The sequence below is a fragment of the Vigna unguiculata genome, chromosome 1, assembly GCF_037176805.1.
Source record: "Vigna unguiculata cultivar grain cowpea cultivar isolate G323 ecotype 2 chromosome 1, ASM3717680v1, whole genome shotgun sequence".
In the NCBI taxonomy this organism is placed as follows: domain Eukaryota; kingdom Viridiplantae; phylum Streptophyta; class Magnoliopsida; order Fabales; family Fabaceae; genus Vigna; species Vigna unguiculata.
Genome location: NC_140792.1, coordinates 33,165,078 through 33,182,090, shown reverse-complemented (window position 1 = coordinate 33,182,090; position 17,013 = coordinate 33,165,078). Strand labels below are relative to the sequence as shown.

The 17,013-nt window shown below is 29.8% G+C and overlaps 1 protein-coding gene across 2 annotated transcripts; it reads left to right on the top strand.

The window, feature by feature from the left end:
* The first annotated feature begins 2,682 nt into the window (after positions 1-2,682).
* LOC114173005 (calcium-transporting ATPase 4, plasma membrane-type-like) lies at positions 2,683-13,911 on the top strand. Of its 2 annotated transcripts, XM_028057191.2 has the most exons (8): positions 2,683-3,026; positions 9,510-9,564; positions 9,667-11,612; positions 11,735-11,893; positions 12,149-12,320; positions 12,408-12,706; positions 12,880-13,197; positions 13,415-13,911. In XM_028057191.2, exons 1-7 carry the CDS (start codon positions 2,853-2,855, stop codon positions 13,183-13,185), a joined length of 3,111 nt encoding a protein of 1,036 aa, XP_027912992.2. In that variant the 5' UTR covers positions 2,683-2,852; the 3' UTR covers positions 13,186-13,197; positions 13,415-13,911. The 2 variants fall into 2 exon arrangements, with proteins under 2 accessions (XP_027912992.2, XP_027913001.2); XM_028057200.2 differs by lacking the exons at positions 2,683-3,026; positions 9,510-9,564 and having other exon boundaries at positions 9,663-11,612; positions 13,686-13,911.
* Positions 13,912-17,013: the final 3,102 nt, after the last annotated feature.

The window sequence follows — 17,013 nt, the reverse complement described above, 5'->3', positions numbered from 1 at the left end:
ATCCACCTACACATAGAAAAAAAATGAAAAATTAGATATGATATAATAATTGAAATTGAAAATTTTAATTACTAGAATATAATGTACCTTCTTCATCAGATTCATTTTTACTCATGAGAACATCTTTTCCTTTTAATTTTTTAACACCTACAAACACCAAATGTAAAATATTAGATGAGAATTCACAAAAAATACTAACAAAAAATATTAATAAATTTGAGTAACTTACCTAGATGGTTTGAGTTCCATATCCAACTTCTTGTACACATCAAAGCCTCTATAGTAAATAATTAAACATTATCATGAAACAAAAAATAAATAATAAATAAAATTATCATAAAGGAGTAAAGATAATTAAATGTGTGACCCAAATTTGAGAATATCCATTTGAACATAACATAACGGAAAAAAAAATGTATAATTAAGATTATGATAAAAGGAAAAGTACCTTGAAGATCTGCTTAAACCTTAAAGAACAAGCCAAACAATTAAAAGAGAGTAAAAAAGTGTATAACCAAAGTAACAAAAAGAAGAGCTACAAAATAAGAGTCAAACATTTTTATGAAAATAAATAAATAAATAAAGATAATCAAATGTGTAACCTAAAAATTATTTCATAGAATGAAATTGAGGAACACCTATTTGAACATAACCATGTACAGAGAGTAAAAATTATGTAATAAGAAGAAGAAAAATTACCTTCAAAATTAAATCTTGAAAAACAAACCAGACAATTGAGAGAGTAAACAAAGTGTATAACAAAAAACAAAGAGAATGAGAAATATGTTATATATATATATATATATATATATATATATATTATATTATATTATATTATATTATATATTATATTACTATGTATATATATATTATATGTGGGGATATCTTATGTTTATATATATATATAATTATTTATATATATTATATTATATTATATATTATATTATTATTATTATGTATATATATTATATGTGTGGATATCTTATTTATATATATATATATATATATATATTTATAGATATATATTTATTTTAAGTATATATTATATTATATTATATAATAATATAAATATAATAATATATATTATATTATTATGTATATATATTATATGTATATGCGTAGATATTTTATGCTTATATATATATATATATATATATATATATATATATATATATATATATATATATATATATTTCTTTTAAATTTTTATAAATTTGTCATGTTATAAATTTGTTTATAAAAGATCTCACTAGTTAAATGATTAATTTGTTTTATACGTATATATTATATATATTATATTATATTATTATGTATATATATTATATGTATATTATATTATATTATATTATATTACATGTATATGTGTAAATATATATATATATATATATATATATATATATATATATATAAAAGTATATTTTATTTATATGTATATATACTATATTATATTATATTATATTATATTATATTATATTTTATGTGTAAATATATTATTTATTTATATATATTTTTTAGATTATTTAATAAATTATAAATAGTTTAGTAATTTAAGCGGGGACGGGTATTTGGGCGGGTATATATATATCCCCATCCCCATTCCCATTTGAAAATTTCGGGTATTACCCATACCCATATCCATACCCAGTCAAAGCGGGGATTCCCCGTCAAAACGGGGACGGGTTCGGGTGATACCCACGGGCACGGGTTTATTTGCCATCTCTACTTCTAAGCGATGTGAATAACAAATTGTGATTACAATTCAAACACTTTGAACCATAAAAAAAGTAACAAATTTAGTTATAATTGTTGTATTTTGAGTTGTCGCTTTCATAAATTTTCTTTATTATTTTCTATTTTATCCTTATTAATTTAATATTTTACAATTTAAATTCTTGTATTTATATTTTTAGTTCGGCCACTTTAATCCATTTTTTATTCTTTTTCACTACCATTTAATCCATCCACTATTCCATTTTATATTAAAACAAAACAAAAAAAATTATTGAAAAGTAATGCGTGATTGAAATTCACACTAATCAAGAATCAATGACTTGAATATTTTTGTGAAATTAATTCACAACATAGCATAAATGGTTTACACATTAAAGAGAATAGGAAGACCCTAATTATTTTTTAATGTGATCTTTACCGAGACGGCTGAACTATATTTTAGCAGTCCAAATTTAAAATAAAGTACATTCATTATTAAAGTGGGTGTAAAAGTTGAAGTACGAAAAAGTGAAAATCATTATGATATAATTTGCTCAAAAAGTTGATTTTGATTACTTCAATCAAGATCTATGCCGCCTAAAGTAGACTTGATTATTTCAACCAAGTTCTACGCATAACGTATGAATCGATAATAGTCTATAATTAAATTGGCTATATATGGTTTTCTTTACCAGAAGTCTAGTTCTTTGTCCTTCGTTTTTCATAAATAAGTAGAAGATGGTTTGTTCCACGATGGGGTGATTCTGTTGTGAATTGTTTATGAAAGTAGATTAGTAGGTACATGTTACGTATAAGAATATAATCCAATTTAGTTATATTTTTAGCTTTACTGTAACTATTATACAGAAGACTTTAGAATTGATTTTGAAGACTGACTCTAGGGAAAGTTTATATATAAAATTAATAAATAGTTTGTGTCTATTATATATATATTAGGAGTAGTGGTGAGCAAAACTACCGTACAGTGTCCTTGGCCTTGGTCGCTATTGCTCATTTATGTGTTCTTATTGTTCCTATTCCACTACTGCTCCACACGACCCGCGAGACTTCCCTCGCCTCTTTTCTCGCTGGCCTCTTTGAAAAACCTTTTCTTCTTTTTCCTCTGATTTTCGTTCCAACCAATGGAGAGGACTCTCCTCAAGGATTTCGAGCTCCAACACAAGAATCCCTCCGTCGAGGCTCTCCGACGATGGAGATCCGCCGTTACTCTCGTCAAAAACCGCCGCCGCCGCTTCCGCATGGTCGCCGATCTCGACAAGCGCGACGAAGCTCAACAGATTAGGCAGGGAATCAAGGTTTTTCTTCCGCTTTCCTCATCTCTTTCCTTATTACTGTTATCGTTACTCTCTCTCTCTGTTTCTGTGCTTATCCTTATCGTAACTGCCTCGGAATCGATCGTACAAACTTCCAAATTATATAAATGAACACGCAAATTAAAGTACAAAAGCTGCAACGAATCTATGATTCACGATTCTCTGAATATTGATTTGAAACTAAAACAGAAAAGCAGAACATGTTTTAGATTAATTTTTGTCTAAAATTGTAGGTCAGATAAGATGTTATAATACGTTGAATTTCTCTTTATGACGTTGATTTTCAATGTTTAACCGGTTTTATTCGCTCTAAAACTGTATAGAATAGCTTTTGTGAATGGATCTGAATTGAGAGAAAAATAAACTGGAAGTAGTCCAGAGAGAATCGGAGAACTTTAATTAATTAATTACGAGAGGTTAAGAAGACTTTAATTACTTCAATTATCATTGTTGCTTGTTAATTTCTTGCTTCTGTGAGAACGTTGGCATGCACATGCTCTCCGAGTTCTTGTTGCTGAGAGAACTGTAAAAAAGTGATGGAGGGAATATTAAAACGATGTTTACAGGTGGGTTCGTATGCGTGGATAAAATGGAGATAAGAAATGAGGTGGCCAGATTTTTATTTCGTCTTGAAATTTAATTTTTGATTAAATGAAGGTATGTGTCGATTCGATTTAGGTGTGAAATAAGCTGTAAATGCAGATCGATATTTAGCAATTGGTTTGAAACTTACGTCCCAATGCTAAAAAGTTCAACTAAAGACACTAAAACTTTATTACCAAAAGCACATTTAGCAATACTGCAGATTAGAAAAAAGAAAACCCTGGATAAGTATTTTAACGTCAATGTCACAAATATGAAATCTTAAATAGAAGTGAGTATTACTTTTTTTCTAATCTAAGTATTATTTTTTTAATTTTAAGAAATTCATATTTACGTTATATTTAAGTCTAAAGAAAATGTTTTGAAGTGTAATCAAGATGATAATACGAGAAATATACCACAAAAATGTAGAAGTAACATAATAATTAATGTAAAAGAAAATTGAGAAAAATGAGATTAGTTAAAAAATGTAAGCATATATTAAATATTTCCCTATTGTTTTATAGTTTTTCTGTAGGATTATTACCAGATTCCTAACTTTGTTTGCTCACACAAATTATATTAACTGTTTATTTGAGTTTCACAAAAGAAAGAAACATATTTTGAAAACAGTTTTTTAAATGTTTGTTGTTTTCTAAATTTTATTTAATTTTTTTATCTTAATAATTAATTTTTTTCATTTAATCTTTTTATATTTACAATAATAACTACATGTTACTTTTTATTTTTACTTTCAAAATGAATATAAATTACAGTAACTACAAGCTAATGAAACAAAACAATAATTAATACTGTTTTAAACGTTGAAAGATATAAATACGAACAATACTTTTCTTTTAAAAAGAATTCTGATTTCATTTAACAAGTTTTACTTTTCCATTTTGGTGACATGTGAACACTCTTTTGTGACGTTAGTGTCTGTACCGCGTGGGAACACTTATTTTTTAATGTCTACCTTTTTAGAATATTTAATGGTTCTAGTTAATTTTTTGCTTCTCTATTTATATAATACTTACATAATTCATAATATCTATATATTTTTACTTGATTTCATTTTATCAAAGTATTCAATACGACTTAGATATCTAAAACTCACTAGAAACAAGTTTTAAAGAAAAGTAAAGTAAATAGGAACATCGGTTTATGATATCATCATGTAAACCTTAAAATGGAGATTTATTACTGGTGGTGGTAGAGTTTATTTATTTTTGGTTTCTTAAAATGGAAATTTGGATACGCACTATTTTAATAAGTTTTTATAAACTAAAAATTAACAAGAAAATGAAAATAATATTAATTTAGGATTAGTTTTTTATTTGAGAACTTGTTAGCCTCTTCTCTTATTTCTCCTCGGTTGGTTAAAGAAGAAAGTAAACAACGAGGAAAACTTTTGAAATTTTAATAATATAAAATCAAAAATTTTTGTTTTGATAAATTAATTTTCTCTCTCTCTTTTCAGCTAATAAAACAAACCAAATGATATATATTATTTTGGGGTGGGGGCTACACAGTCCTATTAAACGTGTTTGTCACTTTAAAAAGATTGAGCATGTTAGTTCTTGATTTGTCAACCATACCGGATATCAATACTGACACTTATATAAATTAATATTTTATTTAAATAATAATATTTTATTAATATTTTATTTAAATAATAATATTTTATTAAAAAAAGTTGGTGTTTTATGGTAATTATTTGAGAATAGTAATGTCAAACGTAACTTTTATTTTTTTAGATAAAATTAGAACTAATACTTAGTACAAGTGTTTTTAATTTTCAACTAAAACCTTTTCAAAACATTTTTCGTGTACAAAGTGATGAAAAGAGCTTTTTATATAATGTGAGGCCATTTGTGGTGTTATCTTCTGTCATGATAGTGGTTGTCATGACGACCCACAAACAACAAAAAGAAAATAAAGTTGGTGCTCGTACTTTACATTGGATGGACGGCAAATGTTACTTTCATGTTGAAAACTGCCAATGCCAATCTATCATGCGGGATTTGAAGTTTCCATTGAATCTATTTGTTATACATTAAATTATTATTTTTAAAGTTAGGAGTGAGATTAGGAAAGGTAACCAGTCTGAAAATTATAAGTTTAGCTATCTTGGCCGGTTTACATGGAGAGATTAGATCAACACGTTTTTAACGCAAGGATCTACGCTTACCTTGTGGCTTTTGGGTGCACGCATGGCCAACATTCTTCCTCTATCTGTCATTAGTTTTGAATATTCATCCTCATATATAGTTTCCTTTCTAACACTATATTTTTTAGTAATGCCACGAGTTTCTCCATCCCACAAGATGCTAACCCTCTTTCTTTCACTGTTTAGGTTTCATCCTAGTGAATCAGAATTATGATTTCTTTCCTTTAGGTAGTGGGCTGCTATCAGCTATAGCGGTTTGAGTGTGTTCAACCAATTAAAAGTCTCTACATATTAGTTTGATTTATTAACTTATCGAACCTTATTTATATAAGACAAACTCTTAGAAAACAAATTTAACTGATCTGTAAAATTAAGATTAGTTTATAAATATTATAAAAATTCTTTAATATAGTTTCTTTAAAATATTTAAATTTAACTTGTAAATAACTTAATTTTATTTTATAATTAATTTCATTTTTTTGTTATTTTTAAGAAGTAGCTACGAAGCAGTTTGCTCATATAAGCATTTTCTTCATAAACTCTTCTAGGAAAGAAGAGAACTTTTATAAATTAATTTATGTATAAAACATGTTTAATTCTTTTATTTCCTAGTTTGTGAAGAAATTAGTCCCAATAAATTCTACATATTTTATAGCTAGAAGTTGATTAGATTTTTTTTTTTTATGTTTTTGTTACATTTTGGATAAAATCTAAGTTCATTTCTATTTCTTTGCATTTTAATTAGTATACTATCATCGGTTGTTTTTACTATTAGACTATTTGGTTTAGTTGTTTTTTTTACCTGTGTTATTTAATATATTATTTTAGTGAAACATGCAATCTTTCAATTCACTTAAATTTGCCATACATTCCTTCAAATCCCTAATGTTGATTAGTTATGAAGTATGCAGAGTCTAAGATATAATTTTACGAACAAAGAGTAAATATATACTAGTTGAAATAAAAAAAACAATTAATAGAAAATAATACTTACAATGTCAAACATATTAAATATTGCAATTAAAAGTATAAATAGAGTGAGTAAATAAATAAATAACATTGTAATAATTCTTTCTTTCCTCAAAATATATTTAACCCAGTGTTTCATATTATACTATGTAGCTTGTAAATTTTCAACTTTCGGTTCATATTTTTTAAAGCTTTAAGCTTATCAGCTCTCAATTAATTTATCAACTAGTTTTTTCAAATACTCCATGTGAAGGGTGTACATGTTTTTATTAAAATTTGTGGCTCTTCTGGCTTTTCTTCTCGTTTATGTTTCCTTGTTTGTTGGCATGTAACTTGTGGTCCGTTTGGACTATTAAAAAATGTAAGTCTCTGGCCTTATTGTGAAATAAACAATATAGATTTCAACAAGGTCAAAGCAAACTTAAAAGGTCTATACTTAAGCCTTGTATTTCAAACACAAGTTACTGTCATCTACACTGGAAAAGTATGTAGAAGAACTTTTTTATGAGGAATATGTATCAATTTTTCAATTTTGATAATTTATTAGTTTTGACTTTTACAAATTCAAGGTTTGACTTTTTTATGATATCTAGGTTGTAACTTTAATATTTTTTTTATTATATTGTTGGTACATTAGCTCTTTACGCTGTGGAAAATAAATGTTTTTTTTTTTCATATATATACTTCTTTCTCTCACACAAACACAAATATATATATATATATATATATATATATATATATATATATATATATATTTATTTGTTTATTTATTTATTGCGTTTGTGTAAGAGAGAAGTGTGAAATGTCAAGCAAGTATCTTAGAAAGTATTTGGTATGTACGTAATTGACCTTCGGTACGAAAGCATATTATAAATTTATTTATCCTAGCGAATTAGTTTAATATTTAAATTTATTTATGCAACCCGGGAATGTGGAAACTTCCTGGAAATTTCGTAGCCAAGAGCAGATGAGCCAAGTCGCTGACCAAAACATTAATTAGTAATTTGAAATGGATAGACATCAACCGCCATCGACAATGAGACAAACAAACGGGGGAAATAAAATAAAAAGGCAGTTGATATGTATGTTGCACAACCTATGAAAATGACACTCGTGTCCTGTGTTTGATGACATGTTTGGTCTAATAATGACTGTAAAGAAGTGAAATATGATATAAATATTAATAATAATAAAGTATAAAATGAAATAATTTAAATTAAAAATGAGATAATTTTGTTTATTGTTTTTGTAATAATTTATTATTTTATTATAATAAAATCAGAAAAAAATTATCCGATTATGTGCCTAATATGTTTTTTTTTTTCTCACGGTCTTCTACCGCCATTCTTTCCTCTCAAATATCATGACCTACATTTCATCCTATAATTTCTTTTCCAAGTGGAAACAATCCAATCTACACACTTCCAAGTTGGGGAAAAAAATGATCTCAGTGCGTGTATCGTGCTGCACGATCACGTAAGCACTCTTGACTTGATATTTTTTGAGTTGAGAATGACTTCAAACGCGCTTTAGACGCGTCTGTTGGACTGTTCCTTTTCAACAAAGGCACAGCAACGGAAATGTAAACCACCTTTGAATTCAATTTGCTTGCAAATGTAAACTGTCGCCGAAATTTCTGCTGCTGTATTCATGTCAACGATGGCTGATGCGAGTTCATGAAACTAAATATTTCCTCTAAGGGTTTTCAGACTAGAGGAAAAACATGGTTTACTTGGTCCTTCTCATTGATTAACAGTTAACGAAGTGTTTAATATGATTTTTTTCAATCAATCAAATATTGTATTCCGGTTTATTCAATATTTTCTTCACAAAATTAAGTGATACAGTTAGTAACAGTTTGTGTCTTTACGGAAAACGTTTTTAGGAGTTAGGAAGTTATAAATTAAAAGACAAAGGTTGAAGAATATACACCCCTTGTAACTTTGATACATATTTTATTATGTGGGAAGATAATTTCTTATCATGATGAACACTACAAATTTTTTAACCTGAGACTTCCTTTCACAACTTCCTCTGATAACCATTTTATTTCTCTCGTCTTTTATATTAAGAAAATCATGCAATTTACTTTTCTGTAAATGATCCTGAAAATCAAGATATTTGCACTGCTGTGTAAATGTGCAATAGCAACTTTTGATAATCTTGGCTATAAGCTGTGTGAGATAGCTTAAATGAAACACATGATTTAGGGAATTTAAATTCTGCTGCACTGCAGTTCGGTTGAAACAACATTTTTCTGAGTGATTGACAGATAAGGGTATGTTTAAGAGAAAATAACGAGGCTCGAGATTTAAAACATTCTCCGAGTTACATCACAGTTGAACTCGAGTTCCATATGACGATAAAAGAAAAATGAAAATGTCTTTCATTTCATTATTCGTTTACATGTTGACACATTAATAAAGGAATTTCCCCTCCATTCCTTCAGACAAAAAATATAGCAATGATCACTCTGTATTATGATTAATCATCCTTTTACTGGCTGACTAACTCGTTCCGGAAACAGTCATGACTAGATGAGAAAAATTGACATATTTGCTCTTACATTTTAACCGAGGCTTGTTGAAAAAATTCTTCTTAAACTTTGTCAAAATTTTATTTCAGCATTCATTTAACGAAATATCTTTCATGTGATAAGATATGACGATATCGCTACAATTTTTTTTTTTTTATATTGTGAATTCGCATTTACCAATTTTAATACACCATATTTGGCTTACCAGGAAAAAATTCGAATTGCTCTCTATGTTCAAAAGGCAGCATTACAATTTATCGATGGTATGGTGCTCCAATTTCAATAGTCAAAGTTCTTAACTCTGCTTTAAGACTGATCACTTTCTCTTTATGAGTTTTCTAAGCTAAACTGGTTTTCTGTTGCAGCTGGTAATCGAGTTGAATACAAGCTATCGAGTGAGGTGAGAGAGGCTGGCTTTTGTATTCATCCGGAGGAGATTGCTTCTATTGTTCGTGGCCACGATAACAAGATCTTAAATAATATTGGTGGAGTTGAAGCCATCGCAAGGAAACTGTCAGTTTCTGTGGATGGAGGTGTCAGCGAAGAGAGTATAAATAGCCGACAACAGATTTATGGATTCAATCGTTTTACTGAAAAACCTTCTAGATCGTTCCTGATGTTTGTGTGGGATGCACTGCAGGACTTAACTTTGATCATTCTCATTGCTTGTGCTGTAGTTTCTTTAGGTGTAGGGATAGCCACTGAAGGGTGGCCAAAGGGAACGTATGATGGTGTGGGTATCATACTCAGTATATTCTTAGTAGTCACTGTTACTGCTGTCAGTGATTACAAGCAATACCTGCAGTTCAGGGATTTGGACAAAGAGAAGAAAAAGATATTTGTTCAGGTCACTAGGGATGGGAAAAGGCAGAAGATCTCAATTTATGATATAGTAGTTGGTGATGTTGTTCATTTGTCAACTGGAGATCAAGTTCCGGCAGATGGACTTTTTATATCAGGATACTTTTTGCTTATTGATGAATCGAGTTTGTCAGGTGAGAGCGAACCAGTTAGTGTAAATGAAGAAAAACCGTTTCTTCTCTCAGGAACAAAAGTGCAGGATGGTCAGGGGAAGATGTTAGTTACAACTGTTGGCATGAGGACTGAATGGGGAAAATTGATGGAGACTATTAACGAGGGAGGAGAGGATGAGACCCCGTTGCAGGTTAAGTTAAATGGAGTCGCTACTATTATCGGTAAAATTGGTTTGACATTTGCCATTCTGACATTTTTGGTACTTATCATAAGGTTTCTGGTTGAAAAAGCACATAATGGTGAGATTGCCAGCTGGTCTATGGCTGATGCACTGAAGTTACTGGACTTCTTTGCTATTGCTGTAACCATAATAGTTGTTGCGGTTCCTGAAGGATTGCCACTGGCTGTGACACTCAGTCTTGCTTTTGCAATGAAAAAATTAATGAATGACAAGGCACTTGTAAGACATCTTTCCGCTTGTGAGACTATGGGTTCAGCTAGTTGCATTTGCACAGATAAGACAGGGACATTGACCACTAACCGAATGGTGGTTACTAAAACATGGATATGCGAAAAATCAACGCAGATAACAGGTAACGAGAGTGCACACGAACTGAAAACATGTACACCTGAAGGAGTTCAAAACATCCTTTTACAGGCTATATTTCAAAATACTTCTGCTGAAGTAGTTAAGGATAAAGATGGAAAGGACACAATATTGGGGACTCCAACAGAATCGGCATTATTGGAATTTGGCTGCCTTTTAGGTGCTGATTTTGATGCCTATGCCCAGCGTAAAATGTACAAGATACTCAAAGTTGAGCCATTCAATTCAGTCCGAAAGAAAATGTCTGTGCTTGTGGGTCTTCCTGATGGAGGGGTTCGAGCATTCTGCAAAGGTGCATCAGAAATAATATTAAAGATGTGTAACAAAATTATTGATTGCAATGGGGAAGTTGTTGATCTTCCCGAAGACCAGGCAAATAAAGTCTTCAGTATTATAAATGATTTTGCATCTGAAGCTTTGAGAACTCTTTGTTTGGCCTTCAAAGATATAGACGAAATGCATGGGGAAGCCAACATTCCTGATAGTGGCTATACACTAATAGCATTAGTAGGAATCAAGGATCCTGTACGCCCTGGAGTTAAGGAAGCTGTTCAAACTTGTAAAGCTGCTGGAATAACTATCCGAATGGTTACTGGTGATAACATACATACAGCAGAAGCTATAGCCAAAGAATGCGGTATACTTACTGAGGGTGGTGTAGCCATAGAAGGTCCAAAGTTTCGTGACCTGTCTTCCGAGGAAATGAAGGACACCATACCTAGGATCCAGGTTCTTTTCTCATCACAAATTCTGTGATTAAGTTCTTGAGGACAGGGAAAGGGGATAGGATTGGTGATTTGTATCTTCTCTTGAGATGCTTGACTTTTCTTTTGTGCTTTCTATGATATCAGGTGATGGCACGATCCTTACCGCTCGACAAATATAAGTTGGTAAACAATCTGAGGAGTATGTTTGGTGAGGTTGTTGCCGTTACTGGTGATGGAACTAATGATGCTCCAGCACTGCGTGAGGCGGACATTGGACTTGCAATGGGCATAGCAGGAACTGAGGTTTGTATCTCTTGTTTACTATGTGGCAGTTAAGCGCTGTCTTAGTTTTGTACAATTCTCCATTTGTTAAATTCTATTCCAGTTACATAGTTTACGTACCGTTTCTTTATTTTTTTCTTTGCTATCTTATCTATCCTTCCCTAGAATTGTATGCCATACGTGGAGTTATCTTTTTCCCTTTTTATATTGATGACTCTTTGCTGCAATTGATTCCTCATAACATTTTTTGTCCTTGTTAATTAATAACTTTTGTAGGTTGCAAAAGAAAATGCTGATGTCATTATCCTGGATGATAACTTCACGACTATTGTGAATGTTGTCAAATGGGGACGTTCAGTATACATAAACATTCAAAAATTTGTGCAGTTTCAATTGACAGTTAATGTTGTTGCTCTGGTAATCAATTTCTTTTCTGCATGTATCACAGGTTTGTTGGTTAATGGAGTTTATTTTGACTTAGATATTCTGTTTCTTCTTTTTCACGCAACATCGGTGATAGTCTTCCTTCTTTCAGGATCTGCTCCACTCACAGCTGTTCAGTTGCTTTGGGTGAACTTGATCATGGACACTCTTGGTGCATTAGCCCTAGCTACTGAACCTCCTAACGATGGACTTTTGAAAAGACCCCCTGTTGCAAGGGGAGCAAACTTCATTACCAAACCTATGTGGAGGAATATCGTTGGTCAAAGTATATACCAATTAATTATCCTTGCGATTCTAAATTTTGACGGGAAGAGGCTCCTCGGAATTAGTGGTTCGGATGCAACAGAAGTTCTCAACACTCTGATATTCAATACCTTTGTATTTTGCCAGGTACTCTCTGCACGCATCATGTCCGAATTGTTGGTTATACTTTATAGACTCCAAAATGGGAAATTCCGAACATGGATGCTAAAACAAAAGTTCATAATACCTGTCAAAAGAAGTGGCATGATAAATTGTTTCGCCTTTATTTAGCTTTTTTTTTCCTTTCTCTCTATTTTCAGGTGTTCAATGAGATAAACAGCAGAGATATTGAAAAGATAAACGTATTCAGAGGCATGTTCGACAGCTGGATATTTTTGTCGATAATTTTCGCCACTGTGGCATTTCAAGTGGTGATAGTTGAATTCCTTGGAACTTTTGCCAGCACCGTGCCCCTAAACTGGCAATTCTGGGTACTGAGTGTGTTAATCGGAGCAGTTAGCATTCCTATAGCTGCTATCCTCAAGTGCATCCCTGTTGAAAGAGATAACAGTAAGCAGCACCATGATGGTTATGAGGCATTGCCATCTGGACCCGAGCTGGCATAAAGTATACGAAAAGTATGGTCTCGTTTTCCTTTTCTTTGTTTTTTGATTAAGAACATTTATTTTGTTTTATTTTCAACGTTTTCTTACTGGGAAACTAACCTCACAACAACTGGATGAGTGTTGACAAGAATGCCTAACCATGTTACTTTACATGAAGACATTATCTGGGTTGCTTTTGCTGATTTCTCCTACTAGTGTAGTCTGTTTTTAATGCTGTCATTCTTTGCAGCATTGCCATTTGACGTAGTTTTGTAAGGACTTGATACTATACGGAATTTCCAGGCAAGACAAAACATACAAGGGTTTTGGGAATGATATGATTGAAGGCATATATCAACAGTAGTCCTCTCTGCTTGTCAGAACCACTGTTTGAGAAGCCTATTTATTCGAGGACAGTTCCAAATTTTTACAGCCTATAGTTCTCATAAATATTCATAGAATTCATTTGAAAATATTGTTATGCAATTCTCTAAAATTCCTTTCATGGGTCTTGTTACCAGCATGACAAGGGGACGATGTTATCTGATACCGAGCAAGATGATGATGGAGAACCTCTCATATTATTAGCCGCTGCATTTGAGCAGAGTTTTGACCGTTTGGTTTGGAATACAAATATATTTATTGAACAGAAACTAGCTAGTCCTCGAACTATAGTGCTGACTGGTGCATTTTTGTAGTGTACAATATACTCTGTTAAATGTTTACAACATACTTTCTTGTGCCTTACCTTGGAATTCATTTTAGTTTTGAATTATATCTAGTTGTGAAAGTTGACAAATCATGAACTAAAAAGCACTTTTCGGAGGCATGTAGATTTATTGTCCTTAAAGACTTATTCGCGGTGTGTTACGCAAGTCTTCCAGAATATTATAGGAATTTTTCGGATTTTTTTAAGGATCTCAAAATTAGCAAGAAAATACTCTTTACAAAGTAAATAACCCCAGATAATAGAAAAGAATAAGAGGAGAGAGAAGAGAGCCTGAATAAATAAGAGAAAAGAATATGAGAGGTATGTCTTTTGGATGAAGCATCGAGAATAATAAGATTAATGGGTTGTTAATCCTAACTTCATGTGAATCCTAACTTTCTAACTATCGCATGTTTCAATTGAATCACATATTTTCTACATATTCTTGATACTTTTGGACTTTTATTCTTTCTAACCTACCTTTGTTTTAAAATTTGTTCATACACCAATCCTTATTATTATCTCATTATTATCATCTCAAATTCTTGGATTTGCTTGATAATTGAAATTTTTTTTTCATGGTAAATCTCGAATTCCCTTGATAATTAAAAAAAATTTAAAAAAATCAACCAACAAATATTAAAAAATAAACTATGTAACCCTGATTTCTCTTTTTGAACTAGATTACGTAGGAACAAGATCAATCCTCTTCAGATCCAAAATAAGAAAACATATAATAACTTTTTTTACCTTTATTATTTTGTATGTGCATTATTTTGTTTGATTTTTGGGGAACAACAAATATATTAAAAATCTACTTTTATTTTGTATACTTAATTAAAGGGAACTGTCTTATGACAGACGTTGTGGGGTGCTAGTAGTACCTTCTCCATAAGTAACCGACCCCCGAACCCATATTTGGTTTCAAAGACTATATTTTTTTAAAGGTTTTTTTTTTATAGTTTTTCATAATAAACTATGGTGGCGGGTCCTCTATATCTTTTCAATTATTTTTATCGTTCCGCCGCGATTTCGGTTGTGACAGCGGATATGTCTTGTTTGGAGGATGTCACTCCTATTGTCAATAGTTTGTCGGGTTTACAACAATTAGATTCAACTCATAGAAGTTCAACGATAGTTCTTACTACTTTGACGTCTAAAGAGACTTGTTTTGCATAGCAATTGAAAATAGCTTTGAAATGGGCTAATATGTTTGATGAGATGAGAGATTCTAATATGGAAGAGGATGATCAGTAGGTTCAAACTACAAGAAAGCCTAGTAGGGGTATGTCGAAGAAAGTTAATACTAAATCCTCCAAAGCAAAAACTTCTAAAGGTTAAGGTATTTTTTGGAATGTAAGAGGAGTGACTGATAATAAATTTTAATAAGCTAAGGAATTTGCCTTTTTCCTAGTATATGGAGTTCAAAGTATGAAATGATTTTTATGATAGAAATATTGATTTTTGTTTTCATAATAGGTTTTTTTGCCTATCTATGCGATGTGGTCTTCCCATGTGAATTTTCTTTTCCCTTTTTTATTTTTTTAACATGAGCTTATTGGAAAATCTTCTTTAAATCACTTTTTGGTACTCAACGTCAACTTTTGGACTTAGCGCTATATTCTTTAATTTCTTGAAAATACTGCAAAAAAACATCATAAATACATCAATTTCCATATTTTCTTACTTCTCTACTCGTCATTTTGTAATATAAAATAAAAGAGTCTATTTCACAAAGAATTATATTAATTTCATATAAAATAAGTGTCAAAATTATATGTAATGTTAACTATACTATACATTTATCATGTACTCCAATATGTATGGTTTTTTTTTCACTTGTGCATGTTTTTATGTACTTTAATATATAAAAGGAGGTAAGGAGAGTTTTCACTTTCTGTCACACAAAAATCACTAGTTTCTCCTATAAATACAGGAACATTAACATTGTTTATTTGATATCAAATATTTAGAAAGAAATTATAATTGTATATATTTCAAATTATAATACCAAATAAAGTTTCATGAGAACTAAAATATTTATTAAATTTACAAACATTAATGAAACCTAATTGATAAAATTTAAAAATCTTTTTTAAAAAGTATAAAAGGAAAATAAATATTCAAATTAAAATATATTTTAAATGTCTTTTTACTCCAATTTTTTAAATTCTAATGATTCTCTTTTTTTACACTAATAAAAGTTATAATACATGACTTGATTAAAATCATGCAAAGAATAAAGTTTAAACTAATAATAATAAAATTTTAAATAGATTTTGTATCTTTTGAAGTTCAATATATGTTGGATGGTGATAAAAAATTCATAGCAATTATATAAATTTTTATATTATGGTAAATAAAATATATTTATACAATTATAGTGGCAAAATTACAGTTTGATATTAAGTTAGCAAATAAAAAAAACTTATATAAAATATATCAAAATAGTATTCTACATGATAAAAGTAAATAACAAATAAAAATATTAAAAAATTATCAATCAAATATGTGTCTTAAAAACAATTTTAGAGATTATTGAATGAAATCTCACAAAGGAAAACAAATATATAATTAAGGGTGTGAAAAGATGAAAAATTGATCTAAGAAAACTTTTCAAATATCAACATAGTCAATGATTGAGAAATAAAGAAATTGTTTTTAGCAAAACAAAAAAGTTCGTCAAATGAAACAAAAATTAATAATAATAGACTAAAAAAGATAATTTTTCTATATTACCTAATAAATGAAAAAGTTTATGTTATTAAACACTTGAATTGATAGTGTTAAACATTTCCATGTGAAAGAAAAATATACAATAAATAGAAAATGTTAAAAAAGAATAAAAATATTCAAATGCGAGTTATCAAAAATATTTAATTAAGATACATCAATTGAACCTAATTTGATAATGGTTATAATATGATGAAAAATATATTGAAAATGCGAACGAATTTCATTAAAAACAAACAATTAGAAGAATTAAAAAATAAAAAAGTGTGTAGTAATATATATATATATATATATATATATATATATATATATATATATATATATATATATATATATATATATATATAAGGTTACTAAATTGACTATGAATATTTTAATAATTTAAATGGGGACAGGTATTATGGCAG

What these genes read in the sequence shown, in the direction of transcription:
- LOC114173005 (XM_028057191.2), top strand. Translation starts at nt 2,853, where the DNA reads ATGGAGAGGACTCTCCTCAAGGATTTCGAGCTCCAACACAAGAATCCC. An exon ending in AGCATTACAATTTATCGATG is followed by an intron (nt 9,565 to 9,666) that starts GTATGGTGCTCC and finishes TTTCTGTTGCAG; the next exon opens with CTGGTAATCGAGTTGAATAC. An exon ending in TGGGCATAGCAGGAACTGAG is followed by an intron (nt 11,894 to 12,148) that starts GTTTGTATCTCT and finishes TAACTTTTGTAG; the next exon opens with GTTGCAAAAGAAAATGCTGA.